This window comes from Nelumbo nucifera, chromosome 5 (assembly GCF_055504915.1).
Source record: "Nelumbo nucifera cultivar China Antique chromosome 5, China Antique-T2T, whole genome shotgun sequence".
NCBI classification, from domain to species: domain Eukaryota; kingdom Viridiplantae; phylum Streptophyta; class Magnoliopsida; order Proteales; family Nelumbonaceae; genus Nelumbo; species Nelumbo nucifera.
In genome coordinates, this window is record NC_142653.1 from 13837203 (window position 1) to 13860172 (window position 22970).

At 35.3% G+C, this 22970-nt stretch overlaps 2 protein-coding genes across 5 annotated transcripts; one reads left to right on the plus strand and one right to left on the minus strand.

Annotated features, from left to right (window-relative positions):
• Window positions 1–1303: 1303 nt before the first annotated feature.
• LOC148791242 (uncharacterized) lies at window positions 1304–7940 on the plus strand. Its single transcript, XM_088887304.1, has 2 exons — window positions 1304–1839; window positions 2041–7940. Exon 2 carries the CDS (start codon window positions 3747–3749, stop codon window positions 5220–5222), a length of 1476 nt encoding a protein of 491 aa, XP_088743430.1. The 5' UTR covers window positions 1304–1839; window positions 2041–3746; the 3' UTR covers window positions 5223–7940.
• A 2263-nt stretch (window positions 7941–10203) lies between these two features.
• On the minus strand, window positions 10204–14906 carry LOC104605010 (uncharacterized). Of its 4 annotated transcripts, none has more exons than XM_010269601.2 (5): window positions 14718–14906; window positions 11802–12086; window positions 11509–11614; window positions 11072–11180; window positions 10204–10449 (listed from the first exon to the last, which is right to left on the minus strand). In XM_010269601.2, the coding sequence occupies exons 1-5, from the start codon at window positions 14739–14741 to the stop codon at window positions 10371–10373; spliced, it is 603 nt and encodes a 200-aa protein (XP_010267903.1). In that variant the 5' UTR covers window positions 14742–14906; the 3' UTR covers window positions 10204–10370. The 4 variants fall into 4 exon arrangements, with proteins under 4 accessions (XP_010267903.1, XP_088743221.1, XP_010267905.1 ...); XM_088887095.1 differs by having other exon boundaries at window positions 11096–11180; window positions 11509–11605; window positions 14718–14905; XM_010269603.2 differs by having other exon boundaries at window positions 11509–11605; window positions 14718–14905.
• Window positions 14907–22970: the final 8064 nt, after the last annotated feature.

Sequence of the window (22970 nt, forward strand, 5' to 3'; positions counted from 1 at the left end):
AACAATAAGAAAGCAACATAATCTCTTCAAAGTTGGAGACTGATCACTGATCTAAATTTGAGCAAACAGAGCACCTTAGGTCTGACGTTATTCTCTGTTCATTTCGATTAAATCCTCCTTTCATTTTCGACGGAATTTTTCACGGCATATGGGACTTGTCATATGACTAGCATTTGGGGCAACTCAAATCATGTTGGCATTTGGCATTTATTTCTGTTCAACCAAAGTTCCTCTCAAATCACTTACATGAGACGAACTCTGATTTTTCTCGATTTGGCATTTGGCATTTGTTTCACATTTGAAACTAGTGAATGACCCCGTACTTAGTACGGGGAATTTAGTTATATATATATATATTTTATAATGATAATAACATATTAATAATTATTACAACAATTTATTAATAATTTAAGTAACAGTAGTTATCGATAATCTGGAAACTTAATTATCTAAAAAAATATATTAATTTTAAAAAAATTATTGAAATAATTTTCAATATGGTTAACTGAAATTAATTACAGCTGAAATGTTTTGTATATAGCTAATAATTATTAATTATTGTAATTATCAGTTACAAATCCCAGGAAATTATCTGTTACAGATTTTCATTTTTTTTTTCAGACAGTACATAAGATTCAGTGTTTTTAACTGAAATCAAATACCGAGTTTTTCAGGAAATAATGATAACAACTTATTAAGGGTAATTAAAAACTGAACTACAAATAGGAAAGGGTTTTTAAATATCTAGTAATTATTAATCATGGTAATTAATTACAACAATCAGGAAATTAGTAGTTATTTTAACTAACTAATAATAATTAATTTATTTTACTGAAATAATTTTAATGCATATAAGAGAGTGTTTTAAAATAGCTAATAAGTAATAATTAGTGATTAGTGTAATTAATTACAAATTTTAGGGAATTATCAGTTATTTTAAATAACTAACAATAATTAATTCTATAGAACTTACAATATTGTTGAAACATTTCAGTAATTTTTTGGAGCAAAATTAATTACACTGAATTCTGATAATTTACATAATTTTAATGCAAAATCAATTATTAGCTTATTATTTAAAAAGCATAAAAAGATAAATTGATAAAATAAAGAAAAAAATACATATACATGAACTTGAAATGGGATCGAATCTCTGGTCATCGTCATCGGCATGAAATGAAAAAGCAGGGAATGGGTGGAGGTATCATTTTTGATTAATTTTTAATAGGGGCACACTTATGAGATAAAATTTTCTCTCCCTAGGTCTTTGCAAGCAGCAGCTTTGACCATCCTATTCGTTGACTCTTCGCCGTATTGAACAGGACTTCGCTCGAGAGAGTCTGCAACTCATAGGTTGATGCATCTGAAGCTTCAAGGTCACCAGAAAGCTATTATGCGTTTCATTCGGCGCCAGAGCTTCTGCAAAAGAAAGTGAAGACTTCCATTTCTCCCTTGCCGGGAACTTCTGAAATTCCTGCCGGGCAATTGCTCTTTCTCTCTCACTGTAATTCCTATGTAATTCCAATCGAGTATCAACTGTGAGTGCGTCTATCTCTATCTCTAGTTTCGTTGCCATTCTGATATACCTTAGTGGGTTCTCTCTACTTTCGTCTGTCTGTCTGTCTCTCTACTCGAAGATAAATGAGTTTTCCTAGAATCCAACTACCCGCCTAAGTGGAACGGGTAAAGCTAGCAGGGCCACCAAGGAGATAGATACTCTGAGAATATGTCTTCTCTTAGACAAAATTCCAATAGCAAATTGAGAAGGTCGATGGAGCGAATTAGTGAGTTACTTGAAAAGAAACTGACAATAACCGACTTGCGACGTTCTTTCATGGGGTATGGGAATTTACATATTGTCATTTTTTGATGCATTGGTCTTCTTGTCAATGGACAAACTAATGGTGTAGTTATAAATTTTTTTGTACTCACTTTAGGAGTTCTCCAAATTTCTTCTTCTGTTCTTGTTGTTAATATATAGAGCTCCTACTTAACTATGACCTGCCTTCTTTCTTGTATATCCGGGTTCCTACATAAAAGTCAATCAAATGTGGAAGATGATTAGGAGGCAAAAGTTGCAATGGATGACAACGAAAGTGATGATGATCAAAGGCCAGACAGCTTGCTGTTAATGACAAAGAAAGGAAGAAGGAAATGAGAAAGGGTATTGATCTAGCCGCTACGCTGGAACGTATTTCGAAGAACTTCATAGTTACTGATTCGAGATTGCCTGATAACCCCATCGTAAGATTGCAATTCTCTGATCCCTAAGTTTGGTAAATTGTACGTAGTCGAAATACTGAACGTAACCCATCTTCCAGTAAGTGAATTCCTAATTCATACCAAACCTATTTGCCCAATTCTAACCGCTCAAAATCGCAAATATTTGCATCGGACAGCTTCTTGGAACTCACATAGTATAGTCGTGAAGAGATATTGGAAAGAAATTGCAGGTAATTCTGGCCTTCAATGCCTACATGTACTACAGAAACTTGTTAACATGTACTAAAGTATACCATTCTAGTATACCTTAGTGTATTTTCTCTACTTTTGCGAATTTGCAAGCATAGCATGTTTATCCGGATTGAACAGGGAATTGAAGAGAAAATTGAAAAAGAACAGTAATCTATAAAAAACAGAGCATGTATTACTGTGCAGAATATATATTATTTATTCTTGAGCAGTTATCAAGTTTGTTACTGCTATTAGTTAGCTGTTAGTCTGTTATACAAGTTAGTTTCTTAGTAGGTTAGCTGAGCTGGAATCATTATGTGGCAGCTTTGTATAGGTTCATTTCTTGTATAAATAGTAGTCATGCACTTTGTACAGTTCAGTTGAAGTAATACAGAAATATTTTCTCTATCTTCTGGAATTTTCTTCAAGCTTGGATTTCACATGGTATCAGAGCAAATCGATCCAGATTTGCTTTTCTTTTCGTTTTGATAACACGTTGAAGACTTGCTTGTTGAAATCGATCCTAGACTTACTAGAATATGGAGGAGATTGAAGAACCTGCGATCTTAGTTGCACCTCAAGCTGGAAATGCGACGGTGCACAAAGAAACAGGGAGCATCACCAATGGAGATCCAATGCTACTGCAGAATTCAGATCAGCCAGGGATGCAACTTGTTACGACTCCTTTGACAGGTAATAACTATTTGTCTTGGAGTAGATCGATTAAGATAGTTCTAGGAACTAAGGTGAAGCTTGGATTTATCAAGGGAGTAGTACAAATCAGCCCAGCTCAGAATTTACTAGGCCCAAAGTACAGGGGGAATGCATCCTGACCGTGAATTGATGCCAAATTCACAGGCAGGGTGTGGTTTATAGGGGGGATAGGGCTAGTTGTAGGGGGGGGGGGCTGGAATTCAGAATTCTGCATCGTGCGTTTCCCTACTTCTCCCATTTATCAATGGAAAGTGTGCTATGCCTGATGAAGAGTCTCCTGATTTTGAACAATGGATTCGTGTGGACTGTATGGTTAGATCATGGATCCTGAACTCTATTTCCAAAGAAATAGTAGAAGCCTTTCTTTATGCTTCAACTGCTAGGGAACTTTGGATTGAATTAGAGGAGAGGTTTGGAGAGTCAAATGGGGAAATCAATCAGTAGCAAAGTATTACACGAAGCTGAAGAAGTTGTGGGATGAATTGGCTTGCTTGTTGCCAACACCACAATGCACATGTAGAAACTGCACTTGTGGAGTTGCAAAGACTGTTTCAGATCTAGCTTGTTCTAACAGGTTAATGCAGTTTTTAATGGGCCTCAATGATGGATTTGATAATGTTAGAAACCAGATCTTGGTGATGGAACCTTTGCCTTCAGTTAACAAGGCATACTCTATGATTTTACGAGTGGAGAAACAGAGAGAGGTACAAGTTATCATGACTGAGAATGCGGAGAACTCAGCAATGTTTGTGAGAGCACCTATGGGAAAAGGATCTAAGGCTGGAAGGGGAAATAATAAGAGATCTAATTCTAATAAGAATCATAATGATAAGAAGAATGAGAAGTATGAAAAGTTGCACTGTGATCATTGTAACATGGGAGGCCACACTAAGGATACCTGCTTCAAGTTGCATGGATATCCTGAGTGGTATAAAGAACTTAAGGAACAAAGGAACAAAATGACAGGAGGAAGAAATATGGCTAATATGGCTGATAATCCTTTGGATGCAAACATGGACCAAGCTGTTAGCAAGGTAACATATCAGAATTTATCTTTGGTAGAAATGATTCAGCAGGAGTTATCAAAGATGATGAAGGGGAAGGCTATGATTGGCAGCAATCATGTAAATTTCACACACATTGGTGACTTTGCAGGTAACAATCCTACTTGTGCTTTTCATTTTGCTTTGCATTCATTTGATAATTTGGACTGTGGAACATGGATAGTGGACACCGGTGCATCAAATCACATGTGTATTGATAGCAAATTAATTCATAAACCAAAACCAGTAACTCAAATTACTCCAGTTTTCTTACCAGATGGTTCTGTTAAACTTGTGCACCATATAGGTGATGTATCCCTTACACCCAAATTAACTTTGACTGATGCCCTTTGTGTTCCTAGTTTCAAATATAACATACTTTCAGTAAATAAACTTTCAAAAACTGCACAACTTAAATTTGAGTTTTATCCTGACAAATGTATATTGCAGGACCTTCAGACTGAAGCAGTATTAGCAGTTGGTAAAGTGGTTGGGAACTTGTACATTTTAGACAAATCTTCATTTCATGATTCATCATTACTTGTTTCCTGTAATAATCAGATTGACTTGAATAAATCTTCATCTGATTTTGCTTATAATCCAACCAATCTTCCTTGTAATGTTTCTGTTAATATCAATAAAGATTCAAAAATTTTGTGGCATAACAGACTTGGTCATGCTTCTTTTCAGTCTCTTCAGCATCTTTCTTTCTTAAATGGCATTGATACAACACTGCTCTCACCATGTGATGTTTGTCACAAATCAAAACAACACATGTTACCTTTTCCACTTAGCACTACTAGGTCAAATTCTGTTTTTGATCTTTTACACATTGATTTGTGGGGACCTTATCAGCAAGCATCTATCACTGGGGCACATTACATGCTTACTGTGGTAGATGATTATAGCAGGGCAACTTGGGGCTTTTCTGCTTGCTCACAAGCATCAAATCTTACAGACTTTAAAGACTTTCTTTCAAATGATACAAACTCAATTTCAGAAACAAGTTAAATGTATTAGGACAGATAATGGATCTGAATTTACTAGTCAAGAGTGCCAAATTTTTTTGTCTCAGTTAAGAATTTTACATCAAAAGAGTTGTGTTTATACTCCTCAACAAAACGGTATTGTTGAAAGGAAGCATAAATATCTATTACAGATAAGTAGAGCTCTCATGTTTCAGTCACATATGCCTACAAAATTTTGGGGTCATTCACTTTTGATGGCTGTATACATCATCAATAGGCTGTCTACCAGTATCTTAGGTTAGAAAACCCCTTATGAGCTTCTTCATAATCAAAAACCATATTATAGCTTGTTAAAGTGCTTTGGGTGCTTATTCTATGCTACTAATACTAGACCACATAAGGATAAATTTGAAACAAGGGCATATAGGTGTGTGTTTGTGGGATTTGTGACAGGTCAAAAGGCTTATAGAGTTTATGATTTAGATTCTCATCAGTTTTATACATCAAGTGATGTGATTTTTCATGAGACTTTTTTCCTTTTGCAAATATTACTGATGACAGCAGTGAAGTGTCTTTGCCTATTCCTTTCCATGATCCAGTTAATTTCCCACAAAATTCTTTGACACCAGCTACTTTGAATCGGAACATTGTTCAAGATATTCCTTATTCTTTTGAACCTTCTTCTGTTGACATTGATTTACAGTCTCAATAGTCTTTGACACCAGTTCATTCCTCACCTGAATTGCATCATTCTCCTGTTTATGTTTCTTCAAATGTTCCTATTCCTACCATAAGACACAGTACTAGACAAAGATTCAAACCAGCATGGATGAGTGATTATGTATCTAATGTGTTAGTTCTTACAAATTTATCTACTGCTATTACAACTTCTGTTACAGCCTATACACCTAACTTTTCTGCCCACACACCACCAACCTTTCCTTACACTAAATCACTTATATTCACTAATGCATACATGTCATTTCTTGTCAATGTGTCCTCTATTCTTGAACCTAGTTCATATTATCAAGCAAGCAAAAATGAAAAATGGATTGATGCTATGAATAAGGAGTTGCAGGCTCTAGAATCTAATCATACATGGGAATTGGTTAGCCTACCACCAGAAAGAAAGGCAATCAGATGCAAATGGGTTTATAAAGTGAAATATCTCCCAGATGTTACTGTTGATAGGTACAAAGCAAGGTTGGTAGCAAAGATGTATCATCAGATTGAAGGGGTAGTTTACTCGGATAGTTTTTCTCCAGTAGAAAAACTTGTTACAGTGAGGATCTTCCTGGCTATAGCTACTTCTAGGAATTGGGCTTTGCATCAATTAGATATAAATAATACATTTTTACATGACTATCTTGATGAAGAAGTTTTTATGCTACCACCTCCAGGCTATACTAAAGCTAAGCTAAATGAAGTTTGCTTGTTAAAAAGGTCTTTGTATGGTTTAAAGCAGGTTTCTCGCCAATGGAATGTTGAGTTTTGTGCTAAACTTCAAGCTTATGGGTTTGTCCAGAGTGCACATGATCATTGTCTCTTCACCAAGAAGACTTCTACTTCAATTTTAACCTTATTAGTGTATGTAGATGATGTTCTTGTTATTGGGACTCTTGAGTCTGAGATTAAGAAGGTCAAACAGTTTCTTCATGACACATTTACTATTAAAGACATGGGGTATGCTAAATATTTTTTAGGCCTTGAAATTGCAAGGGGTTCTGATGGAACTTATGTCAATCAAAAAAAATATGTGTTAGATATTTTGCAAGATGCAGGCCTTATTGGAGCTAAACCTGTTGTTACACCATTGCCAAAGGGGCAAAAATTTTCTTGTACTGGTAGTTACTTGGATGAACCAGAGAAATATCGCATGTTAGTTGGTAGATTGTTGTATCTCAATCTCACCAGGCCAGACATATCTTATGCTGTCCAACAGCTTAGTCAATATGTGCACTCTCCTACTCAAGATCATTGGCAAGCAGCACTTCATGTTCTCAAGTATCTCAAGGGTACACTTTCCAGAGGTTTGTTTTTCTCATCTAATAATAATCTGTCCCTTGAAGCCTTTTGTGATGCAGACTAGGTTGCATGTAAGGAGTCCCGCAAGTCACTCACTGGTTACTGCATATATTTGGGGTCTTCTCTCATTTCTTGGAAGATTAAGAAAAAATCCACCGTCAGCAGGTCTTCAGTTGAGGTAGAATATAGAAGCCTTGCTTCTATTGTTTGTGTGCTCCAGTGGATTAGTTATATTTTGCAGGATTTTCAAGTCAGCCCTCCTTTGCCAATCCCTCTTTGGTGCGATAACATGGCAGCTTTACATATTACTGCCAACCTAGTCTTCCACGAACGTACAAAGCACCTAGAGATTGATTGTCATCTTGTTCGTGATAAGTATAAGGCTGGTTTTGTTTTTCCTAAGCACATTTCTACCAAATTGCAGCTTGCAGATGTTTTTACTAAGAGTCTTGCTGGTCCTCAGTTTCATTCTATTGTTTCCAAGTTGGGCTTGGTTGATTTACATCAAACTCAAGCTCCAACTTGAGGGGGGATGTGCAGAATATATATTATTTATTCTTGAACAATTATCAAGTTTGTTACTGCTATTAGTTAGCTGTTAGTCTGTTATACAAGTTAGGTTAGCTGAGCTGGAATCATTACGTGGCAGCTTTGTATAGGTTCATTTCTTGTATAAATAGCAGTCATGCACTTTGTACAGTTCAGTTGAAGTAATACAGAGAAATATTTTCTCTATCTTCTGGAATTTTCTTCAAGCTTGGATTTCACAATTACGAACTAAACTAACCTGATCCAGAAAGGTTGCAGCACTGTAGATGATGAAGATTTTTTTTTTGATGAATCTGTAGATGATGAAGATTGAGAGATGAAAAATTGCCGTTTGATGCACTTGAGAGGGAAAATGATAGTTAGGTTAGATGAAGAATGTAGGCAGAAGTGGGTATGAATAACCACTTTTTTATTTTCTCCATTTTTTTAGGAATAGATTGAGAATGGAAACTATCCACTTCTCACGTATTTGTAAAGAACTGTTAATGAAAGTAGGGTACCTGTTATACAATGCCACATGTCTAGGGGTTGGTTTTCTCTTTAAAAATTTGAACAGCCCACTTCTTAGATGCTTTTTTCCAGAAAATTGAAGTTGCCACGTGTCTGACTGGGAGGGGGATTGGTGTGATCTCAACCACACCATAGGTGTAGTATGGTTTAAGACATACCACACAATTTCTTGACCACACTATAGAACACCCCCTTAATTTAAGTGACATGAGTTTTTAGCCAAAAATATTACAATATATTATTGCATAGTCACTATTGTTTTTTAGGGTCACCAATACTCGATAGTGGGAGTTATGAGGTTTTACTTGTTTGAATGAATAATTGATGTGATAAATAACGTGTCAAATTATTAAATAAAAAAGTGATTTTCATATTGAGAGCATCATACTTTGAACCTTGGCCGTTATCTCTTCTCAAAACAAAATAGCCGAGCTAACCCAACAACACCAATGACGCAGTCTCTAGCGTTGGAGAGTTCATGCCAGTTTTCATCTTGGCAATGTTCTTTCTCCCATGTGATACAGATACCAGAGGAGCCCACGGCCCAGCCCATCTTCATCGAGCACCCAGAGGCGGAGGAAAACCGCATACAGCCCATGCATGACGTTGAACCCAACAAATGATCCATGCAAGATACGCTTTATAGGTCTCGCACATCATAACCGCCAGCCCATGCATGACGTTGAACCCAACAAATGATCCATGCAAGACACGCTTTATAGGTCTCGCACATCATAACCGCTAGCCAGCCTCTTCCTCTTCAGTAATTTTCATCTTGTTAGAATCAATATAGAAGGTGCGAGTGAAGGAATGTTCGAGCCACGTGGCCGAGTGGTTACAACCAACTCGCCTATAAATGTAATGAACCTCCTCATCACAGGACATGAATGAAATAATTTGAATGTTTTCTTAAGTTAGCCTCTGGAGCGGTGAAGCTTTCGCTATAGCTCGAGGACATTCCCGAGCCTCTTCTCGCCAGAGGGGAGGAGAAGGCAACACCATGGTTCAAAGTATGGATATATTAAAAACCATGCGTTTTTTATATTCTTTTAGTTTTATTTTCAAAAATTGATTATATATATATATATTATTAAAAAAGGGTTCCCCAAAAGATATGATACGATATGCCTGATAGGGCATAGGGCGTATCATATTGAAATTTTGATCATTGCTTTCTCCTGGACTTTAGTTGCTTTAGATGGATCTCTACCCTAAGAGTAGAATCTGTTGGCCTCTGTCTCTTGATAAGAAGGTGGGGTGAACAGTCTTTCTCCCTTCTCTATGCTGTCTTCCCTCTTTGCAATCTCGCCTTCTCTCTCTCTCTCTCTCTCTCTCTCTCCATCCTAATCTTCTCGACCTCATTTCTTTCTTAGTCTCATCACTTTCTCAAGCCTCCGCTGTGATCCTCTCTCATTCTCTCCCTCACCTTGGCTTCCACTACTCTCACTACTCTCACTATCTCTACATTTTCTTCTCCACTGAGTCACCTGCAGACCCTACACGAAGTAATTAACTGAGTGAAACCGTGAAGAGAACATTTTGAGGAAAATCTAAGGCATTTATTAATTCTTCTCCACTGAGTCACCTGCAGACCCTACACGAAGTAATTAACTAAGTGAAAGCGTGAGGAGAAACATTTTGAGGAAAATCTAAGGCCTTCATTAATTCCCCACCCCCTATAAACAGCATCCCCTCCGTGAATTGGGAATCTTCCCCTCTTGACACTGACCCGAACTGTACGATCGCAATATGAATTCTGAGGTGGACTGAACTCAAATTACCCCAAAATATAATCTTCATCGTTTGAAGCTGTGACATTCCAATACAAATTCAAGCCATGCATGTTTAGAGGTCTTGCCATTCATTTTCTATCTTTTAACCTTCAGAATTTCAGACTTCAAACCATAAACGACCCTTTAAGCCATGAGAAAAGACTCAACTAGCAAAGACTTTTTAAGTAAGCTCCATTTTATATTTAGTGGTAATTTATGTACATAACAAGGGTCATCAACAAGTAAAGCAAAAGAAAAAGGAACGGCAATACCGGGGAAAAATCCACAGAATAGGACTCTCTCTCTCTCTCACACCCCCCCTCTGGATGCTTGCACTAGACATGAACAATGCCATCATTGACCTGCTTCACTCTAAGTGTCAAATATATCAACATCATTGTACCCATGCTTGACCTGAAAGAGATTATATACAAATGAAGCTTTAGGAGTTAATTTGCAGATATGATAAAATATAAAACAATGTATTTGTAAAATGATATTAGCAGCTAATGAATAGAAAAATCTACATTCTTCTGTTTTAATTTTGGTGTATGAATAATGGTAAAACATTATACAGAGAATACCACCAAAAGAGAATATCGTATTCAAATAAAGTTGGCTTATGTGCTACAATTTGTCTATCAAATATATAAAAAGAAGATGGGAACTACAAAAACTTCTACAATCACTCCTATTAGAAAACACTTCTACAATCACTTAGATTTATCATAGTCCATGATTGTTCCTAGTTAGCAGTCAAGTGGACAATTTGACTAATTTAAGATGGACTGGAGAGCCTTAAAACTGCTCTACAATGTATCAATAACATAAATAGTAGGACAGGATTTCATTGAGAATAAAAATCGTAATAGAATGATGTGCTTGATAATCAATCTTAACATCATGCAACATAAAAAAACCAACATTAGAACTTTATGTAAGCTTATTGCCTAATATACTTTTAGTCTTTAGACAAACAAGAGTGGAACTCAACATGTGTATTTAAGTTGTTCAGAAAGAGGGGTTCAAAGCTTACAATATTGAGAAGAGAAGAACTAACTTTCTTGAGTCAAAGGAGGCTGCACGCTTATATCGCCGCCACCTATTATTGGATGTGTCCTGAGTCCTCTCAGTTGTTGGCTTGTCTGCCAATGAGTACGAGGGAACAATGAAGAAGTTATAAACAATCATGTAATAAGTTGGGTGTTACAAATTGTGGCTAGTAAAGGCCTTGTAATAGCAAAAAGAATGCAGACAATTCCTCTTAAAAGAAAATTCTAATATACCATATGAGATCTCAAGATCAAATGTTGCTCTAATTGAAGAAACAAATGTTGATTCCCGATGTTTAACTCTGGGGTTTAGTTTTAGGGAAGGAGCACTTTTGATTAAGAGGCTGGGCATAGAGGCATAAAGGAAATCAACTACATTAGAAAGAGACTAAGCAAATAGCACTTGAATATGTTTACCTACCTTTAGAAGTGAACCTCAGAGACATTAGGTTATTGTTCATTAAAAGTTGAATAATCTTTCCTCCAATTGCTATACCAATCTTTCTCTCAAACAACCTCTGCAAATACTGACCAGCTGTTAGATGATAAGTTGATAGCATTGTAGAGGACACTCAAGGTGCGCATTAGTTAGAATGCTACTCAAGGAAAAAATTTTCCTGATAGCCTTCCTTGTCTGCCCAATGGCACCTTAGATCTTCTATTAGAAGCATGGAAATCTAGATGGCATAACACAGAAAGGACAAGAGGTCATACAGTTAACACATTCTTAGATTTCACAGAGCACCCTACAAAGTTATCCTCTGTTTTTGTTATTTCCAAGTTGTCTTTCTCAATATCTATATCCACACTGAATAGAGAACATCTATCTGTACTTTCTGTCTGCAGACTGATACAATTCTTGCAATCCCACTGCCTAACCAAGAGGGTCTGACCTTCTTCCAGAAAGGGGACTTCTGTAAAACTTAATAAATCCAATGGGCACTGTGGATTGGCATTTCCTTTGTCAGAAACCACTGAGATGCTGTAGACATCTTGACCCTGCAAAAGAGGTAATCATAGAAAAGCTTCAAGATGAATTTGATCTGAATACCATTGTTACTTTAAAATGCCTATCTCCAGTCAAGGAAAACAGCTAAATTGCCAGGGACCAGATGGTAAGACCAAAACGAGAAATCAAAATGAATGTGCTAAGATTACTGTTATCCAGAATAGTTCTATGCCACCATGAAAATTGTTCAGCAGCTGCTCTAATGATACAGGGATATGGGGTTTCAGATTTTCAGTCCATTATGCAGTAGCAAGTAAATTTCTGAAACCAGAAACTTTCAATGTAAAAAAGACCAGAATATAAGTTACATTTGCAGATATGTGGCATGTTTAACAAGCGGAGACAAACAATCCTAACTACACCTTCAGAGTATTGTAGATTGAAATATTGAATAAATCATACATACAACTTGATGCACATCATGAAGAAACCACACTTATGGTCTACCAAACGGTCAGTTCCAGGTACTCTTACAATAAACACCTCATTTCCAAAGGATGGAATTAATGATGACAAGGATGTGAAACTAACTACATTTAAGCCTCAAAACTATGACCACCGAACTTACATATTAACTATGGAATGGGCATTCTAGTCTCAAGGGGGCTTGTTGACAAGAAATGGAAAAATATCTGAAAACCGAGAAGAATGAAAACATCCTTTTAACATGCTTATGAAACTAAAGGTATCAACTTCAATGAGGTGCAATCATACATACAACTTGATGCACATCATGAAGAAACCACACTTATGGTCTACCAAACGGTCAGTTCCAGGTACTCTTACAATCAACACCTCATTTCCAAAGGATGGAATTAATGATGACAAGGATGTGAAACTAACTACATTTAAGCCTCAAAACTATGACCACCGAACTTACATATTAACTATGGAATGGGCATTCTAGTCTCAAGGGGGCTTGTTGACAAGAAATGGAAAAATATCTGAAAACCGAGAAGAATGAAAACATCCTTTTAACATGCTTATGAAACTAAAGGTATCAACTTCAATGAGGTGCAATCACCTAAAGGGTACTCCTGGTTAACTGATCAGGACTTGGCTTTAGTAACTGAACTGAACACATAAACCGCTAAAAGGAAGACTGCAATTGCCACCTAAAGCATATAAGAATAGTTTCGCCTCCCACTGGTTTACATGTAATATTTACTCATGCAAAGCCAAGCTCTGATTAAAAACCATTGAAAACATGATCTAATATATTAGATGGGCACCAGACTATATATAAGTACCCTATTGATTACCATATAAATACAATGTGATAGCAATCAGTCATAAAGCCCAGAAAAGGAAGTGTTGGAAACCATTTTAAGATTTTTAAGGAAACCAACCTCTGTTGGGATGAAGTTGATTTGGGTAATTAACTTCTAACTAGGACTATCGGAAATTATAGAAAGTCTTGTAGCATTTTATATATTTTTGGAACAGCCTCCCTGTATGTGCAGGGGGTAAAGCTGCGTACGTCTGTCCCTCCCCAGACCCTGCATTCGCTGGAGCCTCATGCACTGGGCCTCTTGTAGCACTTCATGTAAGTGAAAAGATCTATAATATTCCAACAAAAGATTGGGTGGAGAGATCATAGGAGATGCTTCATAAGAAAATTTCTCAAGGAGGAAAAACGCAAGGATGGTGAGATTTGTATCTTGGGCACAGGCAGTCAGACATGTACATTGGTTCCAAATACAGCTTCTTTAGGTATTGAATACAATGAATTAGGAGAACCAAGTTATATGATAACGTTGGAAGATGATACAGTATTAATTGAACATATTGAAATACATAGAGGCCAAATAACGTAGAACTTGCTTTAATGTGAAATTAACTGCAATTAGTATTTGAAGGAAAAAATAAAAAAAGTCAGAACATAATAATGAGAATATTAAATTGAAACAACAATTTCAGTGCAGAAAGCCGAGGTGGAAGAGGAATATTCCAGTAAATTAAGGAAAACCGAGGTACAAACACTATCAGACAATGATTTCAGTGGAGGAGGAATAAAATAATTGGAATTTGCATGTTCTGCGTGAATGAGAGAAAATTCTGATGTTCATGAAAAAATAACCAAATTTTACCTGAAAGGGCTCATGCTGTTAGCAAGATTTTAACATTAGAATACGGTAAACCACCAAAAAAAAAAAAAAAAAAACTCACGAACTAAAATGAATCCATCGAAGACCATAAATTTTGAGGGAACATTTCCCTTTTTTCCTGAAGAAATATTAAAAAAAAAGGTTCCTTTGATTATCTAAGGTAGCAAATAATCCTGAACAAAACTCAGTAGTAAAAACTACAGAGCTGCATTGCAGCCTCTAACAAATTTACAAAGTTGAACTCAAACAAACGCTAAATTGAACCAGAAAACTGGAATAACACCAGCAGAGCTGATGTAACTAGTGACTGCAGAATAAACGAAGTAATTACAGGTTAAAAAACCCAACCAGAGTACCACAAAAAATGAGCCAAACATCAATCAGGAAGAAGCACGGAAACCAGGATTTTTAGCTCAAGAAACGCTCGGTCTGTGTACATCGAGTGAAAAAAAACTGAAAGCTTTAGAAGAAAGAAGAGAAAACGAGAAGAAGAGAAGGGCAGAAGGCATTTACCTCCTCGCACGGACAAACCGCCATTTCGAAGAAAACACAGAGGTTCAGTGGAGAAGACTTGCTAGCTAGTCTTCAGACATGTGAGATCCAAGAACACCCTAGCTTATGTATATATCCACGGCGAATCAGGAGTAGATGTTCTTGTTTAAGAAGTTCTCAGGAACTCAGAGAGTAAAACCAACCCTGTGGATTCGAACGTTACGCTGGAAGGAGCTTTTTCACTGACGCCAGCCAGAAAAACTCCTGATCATGACATCGGCGACCAGGACAACTTTGAGTCCAATATGACTAATTTACCCCCAACAATTTCATTTATGGCCGGACCACCTCGTCATTTTTTCTCCTGAAATAAAAGGAAAATTATTGTCCGGATTCCATAATGCTCGGTCCGGAAGGAGTACATATGACACTTCAAATATATAAAATAATATAAAATATTACATATTTGTATTTGTACTCCTTCCCCCAATCTTATAAAAAAAACAGCCCCGATATTTTATTTTTTTAAATATATAAAAAATAAAATAAAAAATGGCCCAAAAATCGTTATTCAGATCAAGTGACTTGATGATTAATTCAATGATTTTTTTTTTTTAAATAACAATGTGGGGGTCGAAATAAAATCAACGTGACAGTTTTAAGATCATGCCTAAGTTGGTGTTTGATAATACTTTTCAGACTTTTGAAGTCTTAAAATGTTGATTTTTTAGATGCTACCTATGTCTGTGTTGAATCTCAAAAAGGGATTTGAAATGCATTTTCAGATCTTAATTTGTAAGAGGTGGGTCAATGACTTAATGTGCTCAAATGCGTTTTAAACCATGTTGAAAGACAAAAATGTCCATACTCATAATGCCCCTCATTCTCCCTCTGGCCTTCTCTCTCTCATTTCTTCTTCTCCACTTGACGACAAACCAGCAATACAAGCTTCTCCCTCCACCCTTCTCTCTCTCTTTCCCCCTCTCTTCCTCTTCTTCTTCTTCTTCCTTGACATTCTCTACATCCTTTGCTTCACAGATCCACAGACCTGTGAAGGTTGGAAAGTTTAGGAATGTTGATGCTACTCTCGGCAACGTGATGGCGAAGGCACCACAAACTGGTTATGGCAATATCCCTTCAATGGCAGCTTAAACTTTGACCTCTACGGTCGAGTTCATATCCCACGCAAAGGAAAGAGGGAAATCAATATGTACTTCTTCCGTGATGAGCCGCTTGTAGTCTCTCTCCCTAGTCTTCTTGCCACCGCCGATGCAACTCTCAGTAGTGGCGATTAACACCCTCTCCCCTGTCTTCCTATACATACTTTCCAAATTTATTCTTATTTTAATAAATTATTATTATTCTTTATTTTTTTTATAATTTTTATTTGTATTAATTATTTTAACTTTTATTAATGATTAAATATTTTAATACTTTTAAGATATTAATTTGCTAATTATTATTTTTTATTGCTTCATGGACTTTATTACTATTTTCATTATTATTTTAACTTTTAATAATTTATAAATTTATATGTATTTCCAATTTTATTCTTATTTTAATAAATTATTTTTTTTTTTATTTTTTATAATTCATTCATATTTTTAATATTATTTTGTATGAAATAGTACAAATTGAACTCAAAATTACCAAATAGTCTATTTTAGGGGTAAAATAATAAAATTAGGAAATTTCAGATTCTAAAGGTTTGATCCAAAACAAACAACCTTCTCTATTCAGTGTCTCTAAAAAGTCGAAAAGCACCTATGTCTCTTTTCAAATTTCAAACACTTTTAATATTTTCTTAACTTTTCTGTTTTCTTATTTCAGATTTATTAAACACCACCGAAGTCTTCATCTTCCCATTTTTAAAGTCTAATTATAATTAAGATCGGTCGATCCATCTTAATCAATTTCTGTCATCCTTGTATCATTTTTCAATGAATAAACCTATTTTCCTCGTCTCATCATCATGATCATCTAAGCTTTGTCCCAATTATGGGATGTTTGACATCAATGCCATTTTTCAGAAAAACAGTGCCACGTTTCACCAAAGTGCCATATCCATTGTCCCTCAGAATAAACATTCTTTTGGGGCTCGATAGGCATGATATTATTCCATTTGCATTTTTTTTTTTACTTTTATTTGTGCTCAAATTATACTCCTTATAGTTTTAGAGGGGACATACATGACACTGTAGCCTATATTTATGCAGAAAAAAAAAGAGAATAAGAAAAATATGTCTCAAATTGGCCATGCTCTATGCTTGAAAGCTAATAATATAATTCATTATTGGATTGCAATAAAATGAAAAAAACAAGACAAATGTTGCAAAATTTGGCCATGCTCCCAGGATATCACCCCACGGCCTTTGAGTATATTATTTTGCCAAAGAGTATATTGTTTTGAAGGGAAACGATGTTGCCAAAGAGTATATTATGGGATTTTAATACAAACAACGGTTCTTTTATATATCAATATATGTACAGACGCTTTAGAAAAGGAGGAACCTTCATGGCTTCTTACCGTAACCTGCATTTTCCATAAATAGTTGTGGTGTTATTTTTACCTAAATAACTAACTGTAAACCATGATACACCTATATGATTTTCTCAGTCTTCTAAACTATTAATTCATGGATGATTCACTTGCAGCTGTAAGCGGTGGACATAACGTACGTACTAAAAGGGACATATGTGCTTAATGAATTTTTGACAGAGAAAGAAGTAAGCAATGGTTTGTCTCCCCATCGTCCCTGCAAACCCAACTGGGCTCTAAGTCATTCAGTCCTCAGTCACATGGTGGCCGACTGGCTGTCCGTCCGGAGAACTTTGGTGATTGGCTCCACACAGAGAGAGAGAGAGATGGGGGATTAATTTAGAGTGAAGAGATTAAAATGAAAAGAGTTTTGTGGAATAAAAGAGCAAGGGCAAAATGGGTATTGAAGTGAATGCTTGTTGGGATCATAAATTCATGATTTTTGTACGTAGCTTTGTCGCCTTGTCTAAACAAGTGCATGTGAAGGTTGAAAGTGAAGTAGGGGTCATTAAAACTTTAAAAGTAAGCGAGTCACGGGTGTCTCAGGGGTTGTGAGACCCAGTGGCCACTGCTTTGCTTTGTTTCCGGAACGATCTAACACCGCCACAGAGACCTGAGTTTACGTCCAAAATGATTAATTCCTTGAGTTAGATCATTATTGGTGTTCAGTTTCTGGTCAATTTTAATACAAAGGAGCGTAGCCAGTTAGCCACCTCTTTTTTTGGGTAGAAAACAGTCATTCATTAAAGGAGAGACAATACAAAAGGAAAAAAAAAAAAACCAAAAGCATGAAAGAAGAGAAAGAAAACAAATGCTAAATTAAAGATTAGAGGAGGGGGGAACTGAGTCAAACACTCCTGCAGGGGGGATTTTGATGGTGAAAAGATCCTTCAGCACAAAAGAGGCCAATCTCATTCACAATCTTGGGAGCCCAACTAAAATTAAAGTTTTTTCCTTCTCCAAAGGTAAGGATCTCTTTATAGATGAAGAGGATATCCTTATTGCAAGAGACACTGAAATTTCTTAAACTGTTTATCAATTGCAAGCTATCAGATTCAAACACAATTGAACTTAAGTTCTATCTCATTGCAAAACGAACAACTTCTAGCAGTATCTTTGCTTCCGCTATCAAAATAGAAGAATCTAACAAAGGGCTACCTCTCACACACCAATAAAAACCAAAAGAATCCCTTGACAAAAAATCAAAAGAGGCTTTTCCACTAAATAAAAAACCACAATCAACAATGAATTTTAGATATCCCTGGATCGGAGGATGCCAAGAAACTTGAGAGACTTCATTTGTTCTAGTCTGTGAACAGCTTGTTGATCTCTTTTGCCAGTGCTGAGATGTCTCCGCTATTGATCTACAAATAGAAGAGACCATAGACCAGATGTTAGGGGATTCATTATAAAAAAGGAGAACATTCCTATCTTTCCACATGTGCCAAAGACAAATGATGAGGTTTATAACTATTTCTCGATTTGACTTCCTTAGGTCTTTGACTGTACAGCCGAACCAGCTATGGAAGGGGGTGTTATTTGATAGACTATGAGGTTTGATTCCCACTCCAGCCCCCAACCAGATGCACCTATCTCTGTCACAGAGCAAGAGAGGATGGGAGGTGGTCTCAGGGTCTCTGTTGCATCTATGACGGGAAGGAGAATTAATGATTTTTCTCTTAAAGAAGTTATCAGATACAACAATGCCGTTATGAAAACACCTCCAGATGAAGTGTTTAATTTTTGGTTCCATGGGCAGATGCCAAATTATATTCCAAACCTCTATATCAGTTATGTTGGAGCCTTTGCTCATCATCAAATGCTCTTTAGCTAGTAAGTAGGCTAATTTCATCATAAATCTGCCTTTATTATTTAGAACCCAAATTAATTTATCCTTCCATACAAGGTTAACCAGATCTATTTCTAGGATCTTTTGTGCCTCAAAAGGGGTGAATAAACTATTGATTTTCCTGACATCCCATCTTCTCTTTTGTTGAAGAATTAGATTTGCCACTTTTGCAGGACTATCGGGACCAGGCCTCGAACTCGTTGGTTTAAAGCCCTCTAGGCCAGGAACCCAAGGGTCAACCCAAGGATTTATTCCAACTCCTCTATTAATCTTCCAAAACAAACATTTTTGAAGGATTTTCTTGCCTTTTTGGATGCTTCTCCAACCCCACGATGGTTTTCTTGCCAGTTACCCACCTCAAGTGTCAAGAGTACGCCCATCTCTGCAATTGCATGTTGTTGGGACTGAGATAACTTTGGTATCACACTGAACTAACTTTGAGTTTTGAAATTTATTTTTAAAGGGGGAATAGATAGATGTTCATGTTCAAAGAAATTCAACAATGATTTAGTAGACAATTGAACAGCGTTGTGCTTCGACAACTCTGTCTCTGATCATCACAAAACTCCCATACATCCTCCGGTCCCATGCAATAATATTGTATCATATAAAAGACTAGCGGGGACCCGTGCGATGCATGGGATTTATTAAGCGAAAGATAAACAATAGCACTCTGGATCTCCTACCCACAAGAACCATGCCCATGCCTACCCACAATACACCACCACCCGTGAATTGGGAACATCTCCCCTTGCATAATACTATGCAGAGGATGAGATGTTCTCCATGTGTGGCTGCAATAAATGTGGGCAGGGTTCTCGTGGGTAGGAGATCTAGGCTCAAATAATAAAAGGGGTCATTTATTAAAATACCCTTATAGTTTCATGGATTTACTAAAATCTACTCTATAGTTAGCATTATATTAAAACACCACTTATAATGTACAATGGTTTATAATGTTTAAATTATATGATATATAATCTATAAGAGAAGAACAATGTAGATATTATACCAAAATAATATGGTTTAATAATACATTGTAAATAAACATAAAAATGCATGTTAAATTCTCCACAGTTTATAGTAATGTTGAACCATCTTGACCACCTCTTCATTGTCATCGAACCTCTGAAGTAAAAATCTTGTATACATTAACTTTTACTCATTGAGAAAAATACTTATTTGTTTATTTAAAATAATAATTATCAATCATTATGTACTATGACCGAAGTAATTCCTCCTCTATAGTGAAGGAGTTGAAAGACAACCTTGTATTCTTCACGGTAGAAATCGTGTATCTTGTTGTAATGTTTAACATATAAGAAGAGAATTTATATTAAATAATGAAAATAAATTTAACATTACCTTTATAATGGGTAACTTTCACACAACTTCCAACGACAATTGTAAATTCTTCTTTTATTTCTTTAGCACGAAAATGAACAATATCTGCAAATTCGTCCCATAAAGTAAATCTCATTGGAATCAACCTGCCATTAACGATACATTTCATCACAAATAAAAAATGTTTAAATAAACAAATCTTAAACACTATACAAAAGCATATTAAATAAACGTACTGTTGATCCAATAAAAGAATTTCCTTTTTTTTTTAATTTGGATACATCGGGGAAGTATCACCAATATAAATGATTGCTCCAATGACATCTATATTAGATACAAATGTTAGAAAAAAGACATTTCTTAATATATTTAAGAAAGGAATAAACTGAAACATAACTGTAAAAACCATTTTTCTTGCATATTCTGGAATATGATCAAATGTGACAAAAGTGTACTTGTATAGGGGGATTTCTATGCAATTATCAACGGTACATATAATTTTTGTATTTTTAGTGAATTGCAATTTTATATCAGTACATGCCAATGTATAAATAGAATCAACATAATTAATCATCAACCCTGAAATGCAATATACTACACTCTCATTTAACTCATTCCAAAATAATTCAATTTCTGCACCATACATTTTGACTTCAATATCATCCCCCAGCAAAAATAAAAAATGATAAATTTATTGAATAATATTAATTGTACTAATGTAAACATAAGAAGATACAAATATACCTAAGAGTCAACAAATATCAATTTGCACACTTTTTGAATATTATCATCTTTTTGAAAAGTGTGGATATCTAATTTTCTGATAAGACGGCATTCAAAGTCCCAATACTTTTTAATAAAATTCATCTTAGAAATTAAGGTGGGATAATTTTTATTGCAATGACAAGATGTGACTAATCCAATGGTATATACATAATAAAAATAAATATAACAATTGAAAATAGAGCAATTAACAAATAATATTGAAATAATGAAATTCAAAGATAATTTTTTTCATTAAAAAGTCTAAAAGCTCATATATAATCAAAATTTGTTCCAAAAAATAACGAAACATTTAAAAAATTAAAACAATAAAAATATCCTCGCCAGTCCCCTATTGCATAAAGGCCCACATATGCAAGGGTAAAGATATAGTTAAAATTATATATCAAAAACTAAGACACATTTAAATATTCATTTTATAGTAGTATAGATAATAATATTAAATATATTTTGATATACATACACACACACACACACACACACACACATATATATATATATATATATATGAACATATAATATCTATTCAATGCAATGATATAATTCAATACAATATAGACATTTTTAATATGTTCCAATGTTTAGAATACCTGATGGTTTTATTACACTTAGGCCATGTTTGGAAGTGCTTTTAAGCCTTAATGGGCTCCTAAAAGAGACTTTTTGATACTAGATAAACTTGTAACCAATCAATTTACCGGTATCATAAAATGTGGTAACCAATCAATTGATGTTCATCAAAATTCACATGAGGGGGGAGGGGTTGATTGATCAAAGCCCTTCCAACATCATGCCTTTTTGATCAGTTTGAATCAAGTAGGTACAATGTTGTAAGTACATTAAAGGAGCACTTAGAAACTTTTTTGACACTTAACCCTTAAAATACCCCCAGTCTGCCCTAGAAAAAGATTAATATCCACTTTTGACAATTTTATGAATATTTATCAATTGATCATTTAACATGCTTATTATGTTGTACCTATTAGATCTAGTCCCCTTTTTGATAGCATAAAATTTTTGCTTTGTTGAAAGTGTTAAAAGCTAAATGGAGTTTTTTCTTGCATTTTTAACATGCTTTTTTTTATGTAAAAGGAACTTTTAAAGCTTTTTCACTAAACAATTGCTTGACCAACTTTTGGCTTCTCCAATATGAAAAGCACAACAAGACCATTGACAAAGCACTCCCTAATGCAAATTGGCCATGTTTGGATAGACTTTTATAAAGTACTTTCATACTTTTGGAAGTATGAAAAACCCCAAAAGCACGAAGGCAGCTTTTTATACTTTGTGCTTTTGGTGAAATTGTGCTTTCCTTTTCGTGCAAGCGAGTGGTCACATGCAACCACCCTTTGATAAAACTTTTGACCCTACCTCTGCTCACTGCAGCTAGAGTCAGACTGCCATCACCAATCTCAAACCCCGAAACCATTGGAAATTGTAACTGGAAGTATAAATGAGCATGCTTTTTCCAAACAGAAAATGATATTTCTGTTTTGGAAAGTATACTTTTCAATTTTTTTACCCAAATAGTTTTCAAAGCAAAAATATCAAGGTAGAAGTATTTTATGTACTTTATACTTTGATATTTTTAAAAGTACAAAAGTAAAAGTCTATCCAAACAGCACCTTAGTTTTATAAAAGCATAAAAGTTATTTTTGATAATTTGGAATATGCAAAACTATTCTCATGATGTTTTTACTTATTAGGTATCAACTTCAAATTTATCAAACACCACCTTAGCTTAGACTCTAGTTTTTTT